Source organism: Cuculus canorus, chromosome 25, assembly GCF_017976375.1.
Source record: "Cuculus canorus isolate bCucCan1 chromosome 25, bCucCan1.pri, whole genome shotgun sequence".
NCBI classification, from domain to species: domain Eukaryota; kingdom Metazoa; phylum Chordata; class Aves; order Cuculiformes; family Cuculidae; genus Cuculus; species Cuculus canorus.
In genome coordinates this window covers 1,881,998-1,901,720 of record NC_071425.1, presented here as the reverse complement: position 1 = coordinate 1,901,720, position 19,723 = coordinate 1,881,998, and the positions used below count along the sequence as shown (strand labels likewise).

The window sequence follows — 19,723 nt, the reverse complement described above, 5'->3', positions numbered from 1 at the left end:
TCAGTGACTGGGGAACATGGATTAGGCAAAGGTTTGCAGGTTTTCTTTTGCAGGGGAGACGATGTCCTTGTGCAAAGCACCCAGCCTGAAAGGGCTTCTTCTCTTTTGTCCAGATAACAGACAGTACGCTAATCCAGCTTTCCATACACTGTCCGCGGCTCCAGGTTCTGGTGAGTATCCCAAGTGCGATTTTGAGCATTTTTTTTCTCTAACCAAAGGGATGATAAGCGCTGCCTGTAGGGTTTTGTCTCTCTGATTTCATAGACGTGTTGTGAAGCCTTGGAAGAATCCCGCTAGGAGCTTGACCCTGCAGAACCTATTGTCCCTCCCCTACTGCTGGCGTTAGTCGTACGCCAGGCACCCACAGCTGCCTGAAAATGAATTCTAGGACGCTGGATTCTCCTGGCAGCAAGCTCTGGCTGTCCTCGGCGAGCCCAGCAGGGTCTGTGTAGAAACCAGGTTGTCTGTAGGAGAGGAGACTGCAGCCCTTCTCACCTCTAGGAGGGAGCTGGGCAGCTGAAACCTGGAAAAACAGTGTTCCTCTTGGTCTAAGTTTCTGGGAACGTGGTCTCGGTCTCCCCTGCGCCGCTGTGCGCTGCTGCGTTCGTGAGGAAGCGTGTCCTGGGAGGTGGGGGGATGCAGTCGCTGGGCTCTGCTGAGCAGCCGTCCCTCTGGACGCTGCGCCCCTCAGCAAAGCTACGGGGGCTGATGCTGTCTCCCACGTCAAGCACCTCTTCCTCCTTTTAAGATACAGCCCCTGCAAAAAATATGCCCTGCAGAGATGTCCCGATGTCTCTGCTGGTTCTTAGACCCGGTGACGGGGTCCTTCCCATGGTGTAAAGTCACGGATTTACAGAGGCGATTTCTTTGGTGGGCGTTTATTCCATCCCTGTGCCCTCCTGGTCCCATGGGTCTCACCTCTTGGCAGCTGCCTTTCCCGTAGCGTTTCAGGTGTGAGTTTTCCCCGCGGTGGCTCCAAAGCAAGGATGGAGCCTGGATGTGTCCCAAAACCAGTTTAAAGCTATGAAATGTGGGCTCTTCTCTCTCCAGTCCCGCGCGGTCCCCTGGCACGTGTTGGTTTCCGTTTCCCGGTGCCGGAGGTTGCTAACTTGCTCTGTTCGGCTGCAGAGTTTGTCCCACTGTGAACTGATCACGGATGATGGGATTCGTCACTTGGGAAACGGCGCCTGCGCACACGACCGTTTGGAGGTGATCGAGCTGGACAACTGCCCTTTGATCACGGACGCCTCCCTGGAGCACCTGAAAAGCTGCCACAGCTTGGAGAGGATAGAACTGTACGACTGTCAGCAAATCACGCGGGCAGGGATCAAGAGACTCAGGGTAAAGACAAATAACACGGCGCTACGGCTCTGACTTAGACGCGTTACCTGATGGGAGGAGGGAGGGCTGCGGTTTCAGATTCCTCATCTGGAGTATTGTGTCCGGTTCTGGAATCCTCAACATAAGAAGGGTATGAAACTGTTGGAACAGGTCCAGAGGAGGCTACAAAGATGATCTTAGGGCTGGAGAACCTCCCAAAGGAGGACAGGCTGAGAGAGTTGGGGTTGTTCAGCCTGGAGAAGGCTGCGGGGAGACCTTAGAGCAGCTTCCAGTGCCTGAAGGGGCTACAAGAAAGCTGGGGAGGGGCTGTTCACAAAGACTTGTGGGGATAGGACGAGGGGGAATGGGGATAAACTGGAGAGGGGCAGATTTAGACTGGACATAAGGAGGAGTTTCTTCACTATGAGAATGATGAGGCACTGGAAGAGGTTGCCCAGAGCAGTGGTGGTGCCCCATCCCTGGAGGGGTTCAAGGCCAGGTTGGATGGGGCTTGGAGCAACCGGATCCAGTGGGAGGTGTCCCTGCCCATGGCAGGGGTTGGAACTGGATGATCTCCAAGGTCCCTTCCAACCCAAACTATTCCATGATTCTATGATTAAGGCACTCTTGTGTCCCTGCGGTTCCTTCTAAGTCTTTAAAAAGGGAGTTAACGATAACATCTTACTTGCAAAGAGAAGCGCTGTTCTGTCCCTCCGGCTGCCGCAGGATTAACGGCGAGGAAAGAGCATCGTTTTGTCTTACTTGCCCGTAGCTGTTCTGTGCTATCAGAACAAACTCGCTAATCCACAACCTGTGAGGAAATCACACTGGTGAACCCGGGGCTCGGCTCCAGTTCTCGGGTGTGTTAGTGTGAAGAGAAGCGAGCCAGTCCTCTTTCGCCCTCGGACCGTCGCGCTGCCTTTATCTCCTGACACGTTGTGTTTGTCTTTTCAGACCCATTTACCCAGTGTTAAAGTCCATGCCTACTTCGCGCCTGTGACTCCCCCTCCTTCGGTCGGGGGCAGCAGACAACGCTTCTGCAGATGTTGCATCATCCTATGACACTGGAAGCCATCCTCCTCGCAAACTGAGTATTTAAATCCGCTTGTAGAATTACGGTGGACACCAGTATCTTCAAGGAAAAGCGATACCAGTGTCATTTGCAAGGGCCAGCGAACAGGGCCAGCGGCGCCGGGTCCCTGTAGCCACCCATACGCATCCATATCCGTGTCCCACCTGTCCCGGCAAACTGATGAACTTCGCAGTGTGGGAGCTGGAGCTGTGTTGGCTTTTTTTTTTCCCGTAGGTGGATTGGTATCATTCTGAACCATTCCTACTGGGCATGCTCAGATGAAACCCTTGCGGTAAGGAGGGGAGATTTTTATCAACCCAGAATAACCGGCGTTGCCGTTGAGGTTGGAATAGTAACTGGAATCCTTTGAAATAGGGAGAGAGAAGGAACGTGCTTTAACCCTGCATCTCTTGGCCACGAGGCAAGAAAAAAAAACCACCAACCCACAAACCCAAATCTGAAAATCCTGAGTTTTGTGTCCGTTTTTCAGGGAGGGAATGAAACAGCAGCTGTTGTGAGACAGGATTTACTTGTGCTTCTCGACTTCCCGTTGCCTGCTGGCCACCCTGAGCATGCTCACGTCGAAGGTTCATTGTTTCTTCTGTGTCCCGTAGCATCCAGCTCGGAGGCTTCTTAGATCCTTGTGGTATAGCTTCAAATCTGTAACATCAGGCTCGGGGTGGTTTTTTTTCCTACTTTCCCTCCATCCTGCTTTCTTTCTTTTTTTTGTTTAAAGATATCTTAATTCAATAATTTTTTCAGATTCACCAAACAAAAGCTACGAATCAATCGTTTAAATTGAAAAAGAGTACGTTTGACCCTTAGAACCCTGAGCCTGTCACGACCCACGCGGAGGATTCGAAGTGGCAAACGACTTTATTTTATCAGCCATTGGGTGTCCAGATTTGGTTTTGCATTTCAGGTTTTATCCCGGTGATGAAAATATAACACTCAATAGAGGGGGGAAAAAGCTATAGTCTGTGTTCCAGTGACTCAGTTTCCTCCTCCCGCTCTCCTTTCCCGTGAGGAAAAGCAAAGTAGAATCTTTCTGCTTGTTGCCCTGATCAAGAAATAATAGAAGCGGGAGAAACAGCGGGCTTGAAAATACGCCCTCGATGATTTTTGCACGCCGAGGTGCGAGCGCTGGGTGGTTTTGCTTTGCGTCTTCTGCAGGTAAGTGGCTCGTCCTGGCGAAGGAGCCATGGGAATGGATCAGGGCTTTGCTGTGTCCTTCCCGGCTGCCGGCGGGGACGTATTCGGAGCTGGTTGAGAGGCATTTCAGGCAGGATGAGGTGCTTCAAGAGCGTCGCCAGCGCCAGCCGGCTCGGTGACCTCCTGGTTCCTTGATGCTGGCAGCTCCAGCTGCCGAGCGTGAAACAGGAACAGATGGGCAGACGCCAAGGGTTTAATAGGGCAGAACTTGGTCAAACTCTTCACGAGTTTATGGAAGACGAGCTGGCATGTAAGTAATTGCGCTCTTCCTGCGATGGAAGGGAGCGTTGCGTGGTTATGGATGGGTTCCCCACTGACCGAGACAGAGACGAGCAAGTCTGTGTAATCATCCTGGCTGCCAACGGCCGAGGCCGTGATGCTTCACCGCGATGCTGAAGAAAAGCTGAGGGAAGAGCACGAGGAACGGCTCTTTTAGGGTCCGGGGGGGTTGGTTGTTTTTCCACTGAGGCTTTGCTTTGAGGACCGGGTGTTGCTTCCCACCCGCTGTCTGAGCTCTTCAGGCAGTCAGAAGGGGTCCCTTAGTAGCGCCAAAGCTGTATCCCCTTCGATGTCTCTCCCCGTCTGTATATGCTTAACGGAGTCTCGCAGGCGCGCGGCGTGCCGGGAGGAAATCCAGTCTGCTGTCTTTAAAAGGATACTGTCAACGCCTTCCCTGTAGATCGCTTGGAATCGGTTATATTTATTCAAATCCTCTTTAGCGCCGTGGATTCTCTCTCTCTCCTCGACGAGCATGTTCCCAGCCCAGTTGCAGGACTTTTTTTTTCTCCCATTTTCAGGGTGGCGGAAGATAAAAGGCGGATGCGCCTGGGACAGCCCTGGCGGTGTTTGCACAGGGAAAGACTCCGGGTTTGGTTTATCCCGAGCTAAAATGGATTTAGCGAGCCAGGGTGTCGTTGGCAGACTGATTTCTTTGGAACCAAGCAGAGTTTTTCCAGGGAAAACTCCAGCCTGCAGAACCCAAAGCAGTTTTATTTTGCTTTCCAGGCGGGGTGACAGCATTAAGGTAGCTCCAACTACTTGACAGTGTCCTTTTAAGTCAATTATCCGTCTTCAAATGGACTCTTCCTTATGTTTGTATTTATAAATACCAATAAACACCATTTTCCAAGGTTTGTCTTACTGGAGGGGTGGCTTTGGAGAGCAAAAAAAGCCTCTGGCCCGCGGCGGCGTGGTGGGGAATGTCACGCTCTGGGCGCGCATCCTTGTTTGTGCGGGTGGATCGTGGGATAACGGGGTTGGAAAAGGCCTCTTAGATGGAGAGGAGCGGGGTTGGGGTCGGACTGGTCCTGGGTTTGCTCCGGTGGCTGCGGAGGACGTCGGTGAGAGGAGCGGTGTGGGTCGGAGGTGAGTGGTGCCCAGCGGGCTGCGGGCAGCGGCTGCGTGGGGAGGAGCTCAGACCCATCTGGAAAGGTCCCTTCTTGCACCAAAGGCGGCTTTTCCAGCGGCCGCCGTCGGGGCTGGAGTGGGGGTGAACTGGGACGGAGCTGAGGCTGGATTGGGGTGAACTGGGGCTGGAGTGGGGGTGAACTGGGGCTGGAGTGGGGGTGAACTGGGATGGAGCTGGGGCTGGATTGGGGGTGAACTGGGGCTGGAGTGGGGGTGAACTGGGGCTGGAGTGGGGGTGAACTGGGATGGAGCTGGGGCTGGATTGGGGGTGAACTGGGGGTGAACTGGGATGGAGATGGGGCTGGACTGGGGGTGAACTGGTGCTGGATTGGGGGTGAACTGGGATGGAGCTGAGGCTGGATTGGGGTGAACTGGGATGGAGCTGGGGCTGGATTGGGGGTGGACTGGGAGTGAACTGGGATGGAGATGGGGCTGGACTGGGGGTGAACTGGGACGGACCTGGGGCTGGATTGGGGTGAACTGGGATGGAGCTGGGGCTGGATTGGGGGTGAACTGGGACGGACCTGGTGCTGGATTGGGGGTGAACTGGGACGGAGCTGGTGCTGGATTGGGAGTGAACTGGGACAGAGCTGGGGCTGGATTGGGGGTGAACTGGTGCTGGATTGGGGGTGAACTGGGACGGAGCTGGGGCTGGATTGGGGGTGAACTGGTGCTGGATTGGGGGTGAACTGGGACGGAGCTAGAGCTGGATTGGGGTGAACTGGGATGGAGCTGGGGCTGGATTGGGGTGAACTGGGGCTGGATTGGGGGTGAACTGGGACAGAACTGGGGCTGGATTGGGGGTGAATTGAGGCTGAATTGGGACTGGATTGGGGGTGAACTGGGACTGAACTGGAACTGGATTGGGGGTGAACTGGGACTGAGTTGAGGTTGAACTGGGAGTGAACTGGGGCTGAAATAAGGCTGAGCTGGGGGTGAACTGGGTCTGAACTGGTGCTGGGTTAGGGGTGAATGGACTGATCAGGAGCTGAAATAAGGCTGGACTGCGGGTTAACTGGGGCTGGATTGGGAGTGAACTGGGACTGAACTGGTGCTGGATTGGGGGTGAACTGGAGCCAAACAAGGGTTTAAACTAGAGCTGAGCTGGGGTTGAACTGGGGGGCAGCACCCAGAGACCCCCCCATTTGCTGCTCCATCCCCCCAACCCCTAAGGGGAGGGGGCAGCACCCATGTCCCCTCCCTTAACCCCCCCCCAGCCCCCATTTACACTCTTGGGGGGGGGGGCATTGCCTTACACCATCACCTCTCCCCCCCCCCCACTGCGTTTTTCCCCAAAATGAGCCAAATCTGGGCCAAATCCATGGAATTAAGATGCAGGGGGGGCCTCGCGGGCTGGCACAGCCCAACCTTGGCTTCTCGCCCTGGACAGGGCGGCCTGGAAGGGCTGAGGGGGGGGGGGGGGGGACAAGGGGGGGGGGTGTCCTTGGTTGGACTGGGACAAGGGGACAGGGATTTAGAGGGGGGGGCAAATGGGGAGATCTGTGGGTGCTGTGTCCCCCCCAGGAGGAAAATAGGGGGTCTATGGGTGCTGCCCCCCCCTCTAGGTGCAAATAGGGGGGGATTATGGGTGCTGTGTGCCCCCCCAGGTTAAAAATGGGGGGGGGGTATGGATGCTGCCCCCCCCCGGGTGCAAATAGGGGAGTCTATGGGTGTTGTATTCCCCCCCCCGGATATAAATGAGGGGGGGTCTGTGAGTGCTGTGTTGTCCCCCCCCGGGTGCAAATTGGGGGGGGGGGTTCTATGGGTGCTGTATCCCCCCCAGGATATAAATGGGGGGGTCTAGGGGTGTTGTTTGTCCCCCCCAGGATGTAAACGGGGGGGGGGGGTGGGGTGTCTGTGGGTGCTGCACCCCCTAAGTTGAAAATGGGGGGTGTCAATGGGTGCTGGAATGGATGCTGCCCCCCCCCAAGTGCAGTTTGGGGGGGTCCATGGATGCTGAGGAGGGCTGGAATGGATGCTGCCCCCCCCCAAGTGCAGTGTGGGGGGGTCTATGGATGCTGAGGGGGGCTGGAATGGATGCTGGGCCCCCCCCAAGTGCTCCCCCCCCCCGTGTGCAGAGGGTGGGAGGGGTCAAGCCCCTCCCCCGGCCCCGCAGCCAATGGGCAGACAGGGATGAGCAGAGCCCCCCCCACCCCACAACGGGAGAACCGGGAGGGACCGGGGAGGGGGGGGGAATGAGCGAACCTGGGGACAGAGAGACCCCCCCGGGAGGGGACAGCGGCAGGGTAGGGGGGGGACACTGGGGGGGCGGGACAAGGGGATGGGGGGGGCACTGGGGGGGGACTGGGGGGGAGAAAAGAGGATGGGGGGGCACTGGGGGGGGGAACAAGGGGATGGGGGGGATTGGGGGGGGACTGGGGGGGAGAAAAGAGGATGGGGGGGGGCACTGGGAGGGGGGAACAAGGGGATGGGGTGGGACTGGGGGGTATAAAGGGGGATGTTGGGGTGCATGGGGGGATACGGGGGGGGCACTGGGGGACACACCAGGGGATGTAGGGGGGCACTGGGGGTTGGGGGGCACCTACTGGGGGGGATAGAAGTTGGGGGGGGGCACAAGAGGGGACAAAGGGAGATGGAGGGGCATTGGGGGAGGAACTGGGGGGGTATCGGGGGATGGGGGGGTGCTACCAGGGGGGAGAGGGGACACCAGGGGGTGTAGGGGGACAGCGGGGGGCACCGGGGGGGGGACACACAGTGTGATGGGGGGGCACCAGGAGGGGATTGGGGGGCTGCCGGGGGGGGGTGGAATGGGCACAGGGGGATGTAGGGGGGTACCAGGGGGTGGGGGGCAGCGAGGGGGAGACAGGGGGATGGGGGGGGCACAGGGAGATGTAGGGGTGCAGCGGGGGGGGGGGGGGGTCACTGCCAGCCTTGAGGGGGGGTCCCTTCCAGCCTTGGGGGGTTCCCTTCCAGCCTTGAGGGGGGGTCCCTTCCAGCCCTTTGGGGGGGTCCCTTCCAGCCTTGAGGGGGGGTCCCTTCCAGCCTTCGGGGGTCCCTTCCAGCCCTTGAGGGGGGGTCCCTTCCAGCCTTGAGGGGGCGTCCCTTCCAGCCTTCGGGGGTCCCTTCCAGCCCTTTGGGGGGGTCCCTTCCAGCCTTGAGGGGTCCCTTCCATCCCTTGAGGGTGGGTCCCTTCCAGCCCTTGGGGGGGGTCCCTTCCAGCCCTTTGAGGGGGTCCCTTCCATCCCTTGAGGGGGGGTCCCTTCCATCCCTTGAGGGGGGGTCCCTTCCAGCCCTTTGGGGGGTTTCCCTCCGGCAGATGCAGCGGCTGAAGCGTTCACTCTCCCTCCGGACTCTACTGCGGAGTAAAAGCGTGGAAAACCTCTTCCCACGGGCAGGGATTGGGGGGCACCCCCCAGGGCCCCCCCCAGGGCCCCCCCAGGCCCATGGCTTCCAGCAGTACGTCTTCAAGAAACACTGTCCCTGCGAGCTGTGCCGGCAGCTCATCACCGGTGGGTGCAGGGGGGTAAAGGGGTGCTGGGGGGGGGGCTGAGGAATATGGAGGGGGAATAAGGGGGTGCAGGGGGGCTGTGACCCCCCCCCCCCCTTTTTTCCTTGCAGGTAACTCACGGCAGGGCCTGCGGTGCAAAGCGTGCAAGGCCGGCGTCCATCTCTGGTGCTCCGAGGGGGTCTCACGGCAGCGGTGTCCCGGCAAGACGGTACGTGTTGAGTTGGGGGGGCACCCCCCCAGAGCCCTGCAGCCCCCCCAGAACCCCCCTCCCCTCGGCACAACCCCATCCGTGCGCACCGGGATGTGAGGCCATGGGCGCGCGCGAGGGGTTGGGGTGGGTGCAAGGACACCCCCCCCCCCCCATGTACATGGGGGTCTGCAGCCCCTCCTCTCTGCCCCCCCCCCCACTCTGGGTGTTTTAGGGGTGCTGCGTGCCCCCACTTTGAACCAAAAGTCTTGTTTTTCCCCCCCCAGGTCACCTCTTTCCACCGCAATTTCAGCTCGCCGCTATTGATGCCGGAGCAGGGGGGATCCACGCAGGGTGAGCCCCCCCCAGGTGAGCCCCCACCCCCCATGGGGGTGCACCCTCTCCCTGGGGTTTTGGGGGGGACCCTAACACCCCCCATGCTCTCCTCCCAGACCCCGTGTATGAGGCGCTGCGGTTCGGCACCTCCCTGGCAAACGGCGCCATGGAGCTGCCCCCCACTATCCAGGTACCCCCCCAAGAACTGGAGAGGAGTTGGGGGGGGCACTGTGGGCTTGTGGGGACCCCCCCTAAACCCTCCCTCTGTTCTAGGGTGACAAAGAGGAGGAAAGCGAGGACACCCCAAGCAGCGTGGGGAGCCCGGGTGGGGATGGTAAGGGGGTGGCGGCGGGGTGGGGGTCAGGGTGGGGGTCAGGGTGGGGGGTCAGGGTGGGGGTCAGGGTGGGGGGCCAGGGATGACTCTGTCCTCCCCAACTCGTCCGTCTGTCGCAGCGGCTGTGACTCCAGCAGAGAGGGGCACTGCGGAGGAGAGGAGCCCCGGGCAGCAGGTTGGGGGGCTCGGGAGGCAGAATATGGGGTGAAGGATGGGGAGTTGGGGGGTTTGGGTGGAACACTAAGGCTGTGGGGCAGAGGGCTGTGACCGTGGGCTCAGTCTGTGGGGCAGAAGGATGGGTCTGTGCGCTCAGTCCATGGGGCCGAGGGATGGGGGTATTGGAAGGGGCTGTGGGGCAGAGGGTTGGGACCGTGGGGCAGAGGGACGGCTGTGGGGCAGAGGAATAGGGAGGTGGAAGGGGCTGTGGGGCAGAAGGATGGGGTTTTTTTGCAAGGGGACTGTGGGGCAGGGGGTTGTGACACTGGTGTGGGGCTGGGGGCTGGGGGGCAGGGGGCTGTGGGGCAGAAGGATGGGGTTTTTTGGAAGGGGGTTGTGGGGCAGGGGGCTGGGATCATGGGGCAGACAGATGGGGCTGTGGGGCAGAGGAATAGGGAGTTGGAAGGGGCTGTGGGGCAGAAGGATGGGTTTTTTTGGAAGGGGGCTGTGGGGCAGAGGGTTGTGACACTGGTATGGGGCTGGGGGCTGTGGGGCAGGGGGCTGTGGGGCAGGGGGCCGTGGGGCAGGGGGCCATGGGGCAGGGCTGGCTGTGGGGCAGGGGGCCGTGGGGCAGGGCTGGCTGTGGGGCAGGGGGCCGTGGGGCAGGGGGCCATGGGGCAGGGCTGGCTGTGGGGCAGGGGGCCGTGGGGCAGGGCTGGCTGTGGGGCAGGGCTGGCTGTGGGGCAGGGGGCCGTGGGGCAGGGGGCTGTGGGGCAGGGCTGGCCGTGGGGCAGGGGGCCGTGGGGCAGGGCTGGCTGTGCCCGCAGGCTGCCCGCGCGCGGCGCGATGGGGCTCCCATGTTCTCCTACGTGGCTCTCTACAAGTTCGTGCCCCAGGAGCAGCAGGACCTGGCGCTGCAGTGAGTGGGGTGGGGGCGATTGGGGGGCCAGACCCACGGCGGGGGGGCAGCGGAGTAGGGGGACACCCCCAAACTGCCCCACATCTCCCTTCCCACAGGCCCGGGGACAGGGTCACGCTGGTGGATGACTCCAATGAGGAGTGGTGGAAGGTCAGTGGCGTGGGGGGAGCTGGTTCTGTGGTCACTGGTGCAGCGAGCGTGAGGGGTCTCAGCTGCCGCTCCGCAGGGCAAAGTGGGCGACCGCCTCGGCTTCTTCCCTGCCAACTTCGTGCAGCGCGTCCGTCCCGGCGAGAGCGTCTGGAGGAGCTGCCGGGCTGTGCAGGGGGACAAGGAGCAGGGGCGCATGAGCCTCAGGGAGAACCAGGTACGGGGGAGCAGCCCCTCACGGCCCTGAGGTGCAGCGAGTTGGGTTTATTCTCAGTGGGGTGACACCAGGGCTGTCTGTCCGTCCGTCCGTCTGTCTGCTCATCCCAGATCTGCGTCGGTGTGGGAAGGACCGAGGGCCTCATCCGGGTGACCAGCGGGAAGAAGCGGGGACTGGTCCCTGCTGAGGTGCTGACGGAGATCTGAGGATATCCCTGTCCCCATCCCAGCATCACCACCGCCCCTGGATCCCTGCACCTCAGGAAGCCCCATCCGGGCAGGACTTGAACCCCGAACCATTCCCAACGACCATTCCCAGTGTCCCCAACCCTTGGGATCCCGCCTGAGACACGTGCCCTGCTGGGACAGGGCAGGGGACACAGGGGTGGCCCCCAGGGTGGCCCCGGCACCCCCTAAACCCCAGCGTGTGCTGGTTGGTGGGCATGGACACGCATGTGCAGCGGGATGGGAGCGTGTGCACACCAACACACACGTGTGCACATCCCTGGGCACACGCCTCTGCCCATACACACGCATGCGCCACTCCACACGCACACCAGAGACAGCCACGCCTGTACCCATGCACTGACACACGCGTGTGCAGCCCCACACACACACGTGTGTCCTGCCCAGCTGCGGCGCGCTCAGCTCACACAAGCAATAACCCCGGGCAGTGCCCGCTCCCAGGATGCTCCAACCCGAGAGCCTCGATTAAACGCCGCTGCGGTGGTGGTGCCACCAGGTCTGTGTTTCTGCGCCTGCTGGAGAGTCCGTGTGTCCTGGGTAGGGATGGCCCCCCGTGCCCGGTCCTGTGCCACCCACCATGGGCTTGTTCCTGGCTGGAGTCCCCACTGGCGTACCTGGACGCGGGGCCAAGGACAGAGTGGGTGCCGGGGGACCTCGGGGTGTCCTGGCACAGAGAGAGTGATGTGTGGGGTCACAGTGTGGGCACAGCACAGGGTACACGCTGGGCTTTGAGGGGAACCAGCCCTGTGCCCTGGTGGTCCCATCACCTGTGTGATGAGGTTGGGGGTCTCAGCTGCATCTCCTGTCACTGAGGACCCCTCAGCCCAGGTCACAAAGCTCCTGCTGCCCCCGGGAGGGTGAAGGGTTTGTGAGGGTGACCTGGTTCTGGGCTGTCCCCACCATGGAGTTGGTAGAGGTGAGTGGGGGGTCTTTGGAGGGGTGTCCTGACAGGATTGGGGGGGATCCTACAGGGAATGGGGGTGTCCAGGCAGGAGTGGGGGATGTCTGAAGGGGATGGACTCTGATGTTCCCTGGCCCCAGGTCCCTCACAGCAGCGCCCGGATGCGTGCAGCCCCCTGCTCCTTCCCTGCTCCCAGGGGCTCCCGGGGAAGCAGAGCCCCCCTAAAGCTTCCTTCCTTGGCTGAAGTGCACGGAACGACCTCTGAATGGACCAACTCCCATCAGGACGCACCAGGGAGCCCAGGGTCCAGTTAAGCCCTTTCCTTGGGGTTTGGGACAAGCCCAAGAATGCGGTTGCTCCCTGAGCCCTCCTGCTCCAGGCCCTGCCCTCTCCAGCGGGGATTCAGAAGCTCCTGCTGCAGTTGCCAAGTGGGCAGACCTGGAGCTGGGGCCACTGCGTGGGAGAAGACGACTGATGTGCTCCTACCCCTGTTTCCCCTCTTGCTCGCAGCCAACTGCTTGACTCCTTTGGTTCCTCGCACCAAGACAGGAGCGGCAGTTCTTCCCCAGCTCTTCCCTCCCAGCTCCAGAAACCCCGGACAGAGACAGCACAAGATGCAGTGGAGGAGCCCCAATGTGGTGTTTTACTGAGCACTCGGGATGCCAAACACTATGTACACAAGACAGATGATGTTTACTTCTTGGTCTCCTCCTCCTTAGAGAGAGTCTTAATGATCTCCTCCTTCTTGGCCTGCAGGCGTTCCTCACGGCGCTTCCGGGCCTCCTTGGTCTTGGACCTGCGAGCTTCAGCCTGGTCACTGCAAGAAGATAAAGAGTGTGGGAATGCACGGGGATCACCCGGAGGAAGCCTTTCTCATCAGTCCTGGCCTCCTGTCACTCCATAGGATCCTGCTCCAGCGCCCATGGGCCACCCACAGCTCGAGCCGAGGCCGCGGGGCTCTCACCTTCACCACAGACCCAAGTGAAGACACCAGCTTTTTATATGGAGTAAACCGCAGGATTTGGAAATCTATTGGCTGCTATGCTTCCTCATCTCCCCTGGCCAATCATTTACTGATCCAAGTGGCTGGATCAGTAGATCCAGATCCATACAAGCAATTAACACCCACAGCGACACAAAGCCCTGCTGGGATTAAGCATTTCTCTGCTTCCAGCCAGCGCTACCCAGTTCCAGTCCAATTCCTCACCAGGGCTCCAGACAGGGCTACCAGCAGCAGAAGCCAACTGGAATTTCCTCCCGGCACAGTAAAATCAATCCCGCAACCTGAAAGATGAAGCGTTAACACTGAGGCAGCACTTACGCCAAGAGCTTCTTGCGAGCTTTATCTGCCTTGAGCTTGTGGATGTGCTCCATCAGGATCCGCTTGTTCTTGAAGACGTTCCCCTTGACCTTCAGGTACAGGCTGTGATACCTAACGCAGTAGAATAGACCAGATGGTAAATGAGGCTGCTTTTGAGATTAAACCACGGCACAGCTTCTGGACACCCTGCACCCCTCCTGGCACTAAGCAGGGTTGCTCTGAGGCTGCTGCACCGGCTCTTCCCTTCTCCAAGCAGGCTGGAGAACTACCAGGGTTATTCAGGAGCAGCTCTCCGGTGCCATGTCGCCTGGAGGATTTACCTTCCCTAAGCTGCATAAGAAAAGGGCACCCAAGCGCGTGGACACATGACCCAACACAGGGTACGGCTTACATATGGCGGTCGATCTTCTTGGACTCCCTGTATCTGCGGAGCAAGCGCCTCAGAATCCGCATCCTCCTCATCCAGGTCACCTTCTCGGGCATACGAGCATTGGCCGTACCCTTTCTCTTACCTAGAGGAGAGAAAACAGTATGCGGATGAAGCCGAATTCCTAGAGATTGAACCTCACCATTTCACTAAAGCATTTGATCCCTCTCTTTACTCCAAGCACAAAACTATTATCACACAAACTGTGTATTTTCAGGCCCTGCCACAAGATTCTTGGGGATCATCCCTCAATACGGCCACGTACAATGGAAAACAGATGTTTCTGGGAGCCAGCACTTACCGATGCCCATGTGCCTGCCCTTCCGACGGGCCAAGGTGTTCTTCCTGCATCGAGCACGAGAGTGAACGGTCACAGGTTTGCGGATGATTAGACCATCCTTAATCAATTTCCTGATCTGCTGGCCTGAGGAAAGAAACTCCATGTTCAGCATCTTATGTGCAACGAGAGAACACATTAGGCAAGTACAGACTCCAATGCGGCTTGGACAAAAAGGATCCAACACCAAGGATAAGCCAGACCTTCCCTTAAAGCCCCCTCATCCTGCTGGACTGCCTCAGAATTTTACATCTAAGCCAAGCTCACTGCTCCTGAGCCAGTCAAAAAGCCTCTTCCTGTATCCCTCATGCATCCTTTTGCCACAGGGCAGCACAGTCGTGTCTGTGAGAAACGATCACTTACGTGAGTTGGCGTTGGCGATCTCATTGGTTTCGTTGGGATCGAGCCAGACCTTCTTTTTCCCGCAGCGCAGGACGCTGGAGGCCAGCCTCTTCTGGAGCCGGAGCATACTGTGGAGAACCAGGCACACAGCTCAGCACCAGGGCTCACTCCGGCTGCTCTGGCAGTGCCTGAAGGCCCAGGAACAGCCCAGAGTATGCTGGGCCCACGCCATGGGGAGCACTGAGCAACTGAAGGCTGGAGGGCAGCAAGACGAGCTCTGATCAGTGATCCCCTCCCTCCACACTCCTTGGTGTGGGCTCTGGCTCTTTTTCACATCCCCCCAGAGGCACAAGGAGGCTACAGCTGCCTTGCAGAACCCAGGACCACCTCGCAGGAGGCCATGGGAGACTGCCCCCAGCCCAGGATCCTCACTGAACCCAAGCAAACCTGGATGCAGGGCGTACCTCCTGTTTGCAAATGACACCAAACTGGGCAGGAGTGTTGATCGGATCGAGGGCAGGAAGGTTCTGCAGGCATGAAGGCCTTGCAGGTCCCAGGGCCTCTTGGCATCTCAGCCGGGCAACTCCCTCTACTGAGGGCAGCCCCTCCACTGTCAGAACGTGGCTTCCTCTATGGAGCATGACCCCCTCCTATGCAGAGCACCCTTTGGCGTCGGTATGGCTCCCGCCTAGAGAGAACAACCTCCTCCTATGGCAGGCACCCCTGTTGTCAGCGTGTCTTCCCCGCTATGGAAAGCAACTCCCCCCCTACTATGAAGGGCATCATTTGCTGTCAAAACGTGTTCCCCCCTTACGGCGGGCGGCCGCCCCCCCCCCCACCGAGGGCATCCCGTGTTGTCAGAGCTCCCTATGGAGGGCGCCCATCCTGCTATGGAGCGTGGCCCCCACTATGGAGGGCGGACCCCCCTCTGTCCAGGCCACACCACCCCCGTGGCAGCTGGGACAGGCCCAGGCGGGCAGCAGAGCGCAGCGCCTCCCCTTACAGCAGCAGCAGGCGGAGAGGAGGCGGAGAAGAAGGAGGAAAAGGCGGCAGCAGCCCTAGGCTGCCCACCCCGCTTCAGCTCCACCGCCATTTTTCACCCTCCCCACAGCCTGAGGAGGCCGCAGCCACCTCACAGCACCCGGGCCGCCGCGGCAGCACCACAGTTGGGCACTCCTCACTTGTTGAAAACGCCCCCCGCTACGGAGGCCGCCCCACCGGTGCCGGTGGCGGCCGGAATGGCCACACTAAACGACGCAACACGAGCCTCACCTCATGGCGGCGGCGGGCGCAGAGGAAGAGGCGCTGGTACCGGCCCCGCCCACAGCCGGGGCAGTGGGATATACCACCTCTCACACAGTCCGGGGGGGGGCGGGACACGAACCCAGAGCATTTTCCTTCGCCCAGAGCTGGGAGAGTGGAACGTACCACCTTAAGCACACGCCTTCCGCTCTCAGAGGCGGGGGAGCGGAACGTACCACCCCGCGAGTCCCCTTACGAGTATTCCCCCCGCCTCGCTGCGGGTTGGTACGGCCCGCGTGCACGAGGCAGGAGGGGGCGGTGGGCTCTGCGCATGCGCAGTGGGGCTGAGGGAGGCATGCTAGAGGAGGCTGGGGGGCACTGGGAGGCACTGGGAATGGGGTGGGGGTCAGGGTCGGGGTCAAGGGGCTGTGCAGGTTGGTTGGGGGGCTGCAGGTAGCTGGGGAGGTGCTCCCCCTGTCTGTAGTGCGTGCGAGCGCTGTGTATGGGTGGTGGAGCTGAGGGAAACTGGGGAGACTGGGAAGCACTGTGGAGCACTGGGAGTGGACTGGGAGTCATGGGGCCGCGCTGAGAGGCTGTAGGGAGGGCTGTGGGCAGCTGGGAAGATGTTTCCCCCTCGGCCTGTGGGTCTGTGTGGAGTGGGCAGGCTCTCATCTTGCACAGTGAGACTGGGGAGGAGGACTGGGAGGACACTGGGGAGGACTGGGGGGCACTGGGAGTGAGCTGGGGCGTAAGGGGACATGCAGGCAGGCTGAGGGGGCTGCAGGGAGCAAGAGAGATGCGCCCCTGCCTGTGGGGCTGTGTGTGCTCTGTGCATGGGCAGTGGGACAGAGGGAAACTGGGGAGACTGGGAAGCACTGGGAGACACTGGGAGTGGGCTGGGGGGTCAGGAGGGCACGCAGGCAGGCTGAGTGGGCTGCAGGGAGCAGGGGAGATACCCCCCTCCTCCCCACCTGTGGGTCTGGGTGGGCTCTGTGCATGTGCATTGGGACTGAGGGGAAACTGGAGGAGAGTGGAAAGCACTGGGGAGCACTGGGATTGAACTGGGGGGGCTGCTGGGAGCTGAGAAGATGCCCCCACCCTGGCCTGGGAGGCTGGGGGGGCTCCGCTAATGCGCTGTAGGGGCACACTGGGATTGGGGTGGGGGTCAGCAGGCCGTGTGGTGAAGCCCTGGCAGAGGCCGCTCAGGGCAGCGGTGGAGTCTCCATCCCTGGAGGGGTTCAAGGAACGTGCAGAGGTGGCACTTTGGGCCGTGGTGTAGCAGGTACGGTGGGGTTGGGCTGATGGTTGGGCTGGATGAGCTCAGGGGGCTTTTCCAACCTTAATGATTGTGTGATTCCTCTCCCTTCTGGGAAGCTGCAGGTTGGGAAGAGTTTCGCTGTTGCGAGGCTTGAAACGGGGCCGGTGTCGGAGAAGTGAACCTAAAAAGTGCTGAAGCCTCTCCAGGAACGGCGAAAGGTTCCTGGAATCACAGAATCATGGAATGGTTTGGGTTGGAAGGGACCTCAAAGCCCATCCAGTCCCACTCCTGCCATGGATCCAACACCTCCCACTGGATCAGGGGCTCCAAACCCCATCCAACCTGGCCTGGAACCCCTCCAGGGATGGGGCAGCCACCACTGCTCTGGGAAACTTATTCCAGGGCCTCCCCACCCTCACAGCAAAAGATCTCATCTCAATCTCCCCTCTTTCAGCTGAAAACCATTCCTCCCTGCCCTATCCCTGATCAAGAGGCACTCAAGAAGGGAATATTTGCCAAATGATAACGTACAGATTGTCATGAGTTTCTCCATGACCGAATTCCTCCTTTAAAGCAAACACCCAACCAAAAATATTGCTTTTTAACCACCCAGGTGGTAAATAATGGCCAAATGAATAATTTTGCTTCAATTCTTTTCCCTCCTTCCTTTCAGCCACTGCAAGTTGCGAGTGGCCGGAGAGGAAAAGGTCCCTATTTTTCCTCATTAAACACCGAACAAGATGCTAACGGTTCCTTCGGAATCTGGCGGCGTAGCGCATTCAGCATATGGCGTGAGGAGAGGAGCCACTGGTGACAGATTTTTTGGTTCATTTTGAGGGAAAAACACAGATAAACACAGGCTTTCACTGTTTAAAAACTGACTCCTCGTTTTCCTTAAACAAACATCAAAATCTGGAGGCTCCGGAGGCAGCGGTTGGGATGTGATGACCGGACCAGGAATGAGATTTGCTGCTGGAATTTGATGTCCAGTCAAGTTTTTTTTGGTTGTGTGGGCTGGAGGCAAGAGTTGTGTGAGACATGGGTGTCCCCAAACCCTGCGAGTGTCACCCCGTGCTTCCAGAGGGACACTCCAGAATTCAAGGTTTCCATTCTTCCAGGGATGCTGGGATGAAGGGACCCCAAATTCAAAGAGAGGGTTCCTTGTTTCCATAGGGGCTGGAATGAAGGGACCCCAGAATTCAAGGTTCCCATTCTTCCAGGAGGTCTGCAATGAAGGGACCCCAAATTCAAAGAGAGGTTTTCGTATTTCCAGAGGGATGGGGATGAAGAGACCCCAAATTCAAAGAGGTGTTTCCATGCTTAGAGGATCCGGGATGGAGGGACCCCCAAATTCAAGGTTTCTGTTCTTCCAGGGCTACTGGGATGAAGAGACCCCAAATTAAAAGAGAGGTTTCCACGCTACCAGAGGATCCAGGATGGAGGGACCCCCCCAATTCAAGATTTCCATTCTTCCAGGGGTGCTGGGATGGAGGGACCCCAGAATTCAAGGAGAGGTTTCCGTTCCTCCAGGGGTGCTGGGATGAAGGGACCCCAGAATTCAAGAAGGGATTTCCATGTTTCTAGAGGAGCTGGGATGAAGGGACTCTACAACTCAAGGTTTCCATTCTTCCAGAGGGACTGAGATGAAGGGACCCCAGAATTTAAGGAGAGGTTTCCGTGCTTCCTGGGGGGCTGAGGTGAAGGTTGGGGTTGCGTCCTGGGGTTGATGGTGGTGGTGGTTGGGGTTGGTGGTGGTGGTTGGGGTTGCATCCTGGGGTTGATGGTGGTGGTTGGGGTTGCGTCCTGGGGTTGGTGGTGGTGATTGGGGTTGCGTCCTGGGGTTGGTGGTAGTGGTTGGGGTTGCATCCTGGGGTTGATGGTGGTGGTTGGGGTTGCGTCCTGGGGTTGGTGGTCTTTGGGGTTGCGTCCTGGGGTTGGTGGTCTTTGGGGTTGCGTCCTGGGGTTGGTGGTGGTGGTTGGGGTTGCATCCTGGGGTTGATGGTGGTGGTTGGGGTTGCATCCTGGGGTTGGTGGTAGTGGTTGGGGTTGCGTCCTGGGGTTGGTGGTGGTGGTGGTTGGGGTTGCGTCCTGGGGTTGGTGGTGGTCTTTGGGGTTGCGTCCTGGGGTTGGTGGTGGTGGTTGGGGTTGCGTCCTGGGGTTGATGGTGGTGGTTGGGGTTACGTCCTGGGGTTGGTGGTGATGGTGGTTGGGGTTGCGTCCTGGGGTTGTTGGTGGTGGTGGTTGGGGTTGCGTCCTGAGGTTGGTGGTGGTGGTGCCAATTTGGTTGACCTTGGGCAGCTCATCCCACTCCCAACCTCCTGTCCCCACCTGCCCGGCTGCCGGGAAGCACGCGCCCGTGCCATCGTAGGCACCTTGAGGTGACGGATGGAGGCTAAGAATGGAAAATCAGGCGTCAGCTGTCCGGCTTCTCCGGACACATTGTCCCACAGCTGCCGGAGCCGGGACTGGAGCAGGAAAGGACCCACTGGGGGCAGGGGGGACGAGGAATTTTGGACTTTCCAACAGCTGATGGTGGCTCCTGGGGTGCAGTTGGTGTGAGATGAGTGTGAGGAGGCTCAGCCGGAGAGGGGGAGAGCTGTGCCCCTCGGAGCCGTGGGCAGAGATGGGGTTGGGGTCCCTGTGGGGGGCAAGTGCAGCCCCTTCCCCACCACACACGGGGTGCGTCAGCTCTGGGGGTCCCCCCTATCGCCATGGGGGTCCCCCATGGGGTGCATAGAGGGCTCAGTGTGTGGGCATGGAAGCCCCTGGGAAGTGGAGGGGTTCAGGGGGGACGGGGGTCGCTCTGGGGCTGGGAGGGTCCTGAATGGGGAGGTTTGGGGTCACCCTAAATATCCCGAGGGAGTCAGCGTTCTC

General features: G+C 59.7%; 3 protein-coding genes and 1 long non-coding RNA gene across 10 annotated transcripts in view; 3 read left to right on the top strand and 1 right to left on the bottom strand.

Annotated features, from left to right (window-relative positions):
- The window catches only part of FBXL20 (F-box and leucine rich repeat protein 20), a 45,187-nt gene extending 40,436 nt beyond the window's left edge, over positions 1-4,751 (top strand). For all 5 annotated transcript variants that reach the window (XM_054088223.1, XM_054088222.1, XM_054088224.1 and 2 more), the window contains exons 13-15: positions 114-170; positions 1,129-1,341; positions 2,275-4,751. In XM_054088223.1, the coding sequence (XP_053944198.1) occupies positions 114-170; positions 1,129-1,341; positions 2,275-2,382 (378 nt within the window). In that variant the 3' untranslated portion in view covers positions 2,383-4,751. The remainder of the gene's footprint in view (positions 1-113; positions 171-1,128; positions 1,342-2,274) is intronic.
- Positions 4,752-7,148: 2,397 nt separating this feature from the next.
- Positions 7,149-11,628, top strand: STAC2 (SH3 and cysteine rich domain 2). 3 transcript variants are annotated; one of them, XM_054088495.1, is made up of 11 exons: positions 7,149-7,257; positions 8,289-8,481; positions 8,591-8,688; positions 8,955-9,021; positions 9,120-9,193; positions 9,277-9,337; positions 9,457-9,512; positions 10,321-10,412; positions 10,511-10,562; positions 10,639-10,776; positions 10,887-11,628. In XM_054088495.1, the coding sequence occupies exons 1-11, from the start codon at positions 7,207-7,209 to the stop codon at positions 10,980-10,982; spliced, it is 978 nt and encodes a 325-aa protein (XP_053944470.1). In that variant the 5' UTR covers positions 7,149-7,206; the 3' UTR covers positions 10,983-11,628. The 3 variants fall into 3 exon arrangements, with proteins under 3 accessions (XP_053944470.1, XP_053944471.1, XP_053944469.1); XM_054088496.1 differs by having other exon boundaries at positions 8,955-9,036; positions 10,378-10,412; XM_054088494.1 differs by having other exon boundaries at positions 8,955-9,036; positions 10,887-11,624.
- Positions 11,629-12,544: 916 nt separating this feature from the next.
- RPL19 (ribosomal protein L19) lies at positions 12,545-15,676 on the bottom strand. Its single transcript, XM_054088414.1, has 6 exons — positions 15,622-15,676; positions 14,371-14,477; positions 13,972-14,094; positions 13,635-13,755; positions 13,244-13,354; positions 12,545-12,739 (listed from the first exon to the last, which is right to left on the bottom strand). Exons 1-6 carry the CDS (start codon positions 15,624-15,626, stop codon positions 12,616-12,618), a joined length of 591 nt encoding a protein of 196 aa, XP_053944389.1. The 5' UTR covers positions 15,627-15,676; the 3' UTR covers positions 12,545-12,615.
- A 1,603-nt stretch (positions 15,677-17,279) lies between these two features.
- On the top strand, positions 17,280-19,609 carry LOC128854539 (uncharacterized). The gene is made up of 3 exons (XR_008453573.1): positions 17,280-18,206; positions 18,434-18,546; positions 19,148-19,609. It is a non-coding gene; the product is annotated as an uncharacterized LOC128854539 (long non-coding RNA).
- The last annotated feature ends 114 nt before the right edge of the window (positions 19,610-19,723 follow it).

Bases quoted from the DNA above. Each gene is read 5' to 3' on its own strand.
- RPL19 (XM_054088414.1), bottom strand. The intron at 14,095-14,370 runs GTAAGTGATCGT...TTCTTTCCTCAG, and splicing joins GATCGCCAACGCCAACTCAC to GCCAGCAGATCAGGAAATTG. The intron at 12,740-13,243 runs GTAAGTGCTGCC...ATCTTCTTGCAG, and splicing joins GCTCGCAAGAAGCTCTTGGC to TGACCAGGCTGAAGCTCGCA.
- STAC2 (XM_054088494.1), top strand. From the start codon at position 7,207: ATGAGCGAACCTGGGGACAGAGAGACCCCCCCGGGAGGGGACAGCGGC. The intron at 8,689-8,954 runs GTACGTGTTGAG...TTCCCCCCCCAG, and splicing joins AGCGGTGTCCCGGCAAGACG to GTCACCTCTTTCCACCGCAA. The intron at 10,563-10,638 runs GTCAGTGGCGTG...GCCGCTCCGCAG, and splicing joins CCAATGAGGAGTGGTGGAAG to GGCAAAGTGGGCGACCGCCT.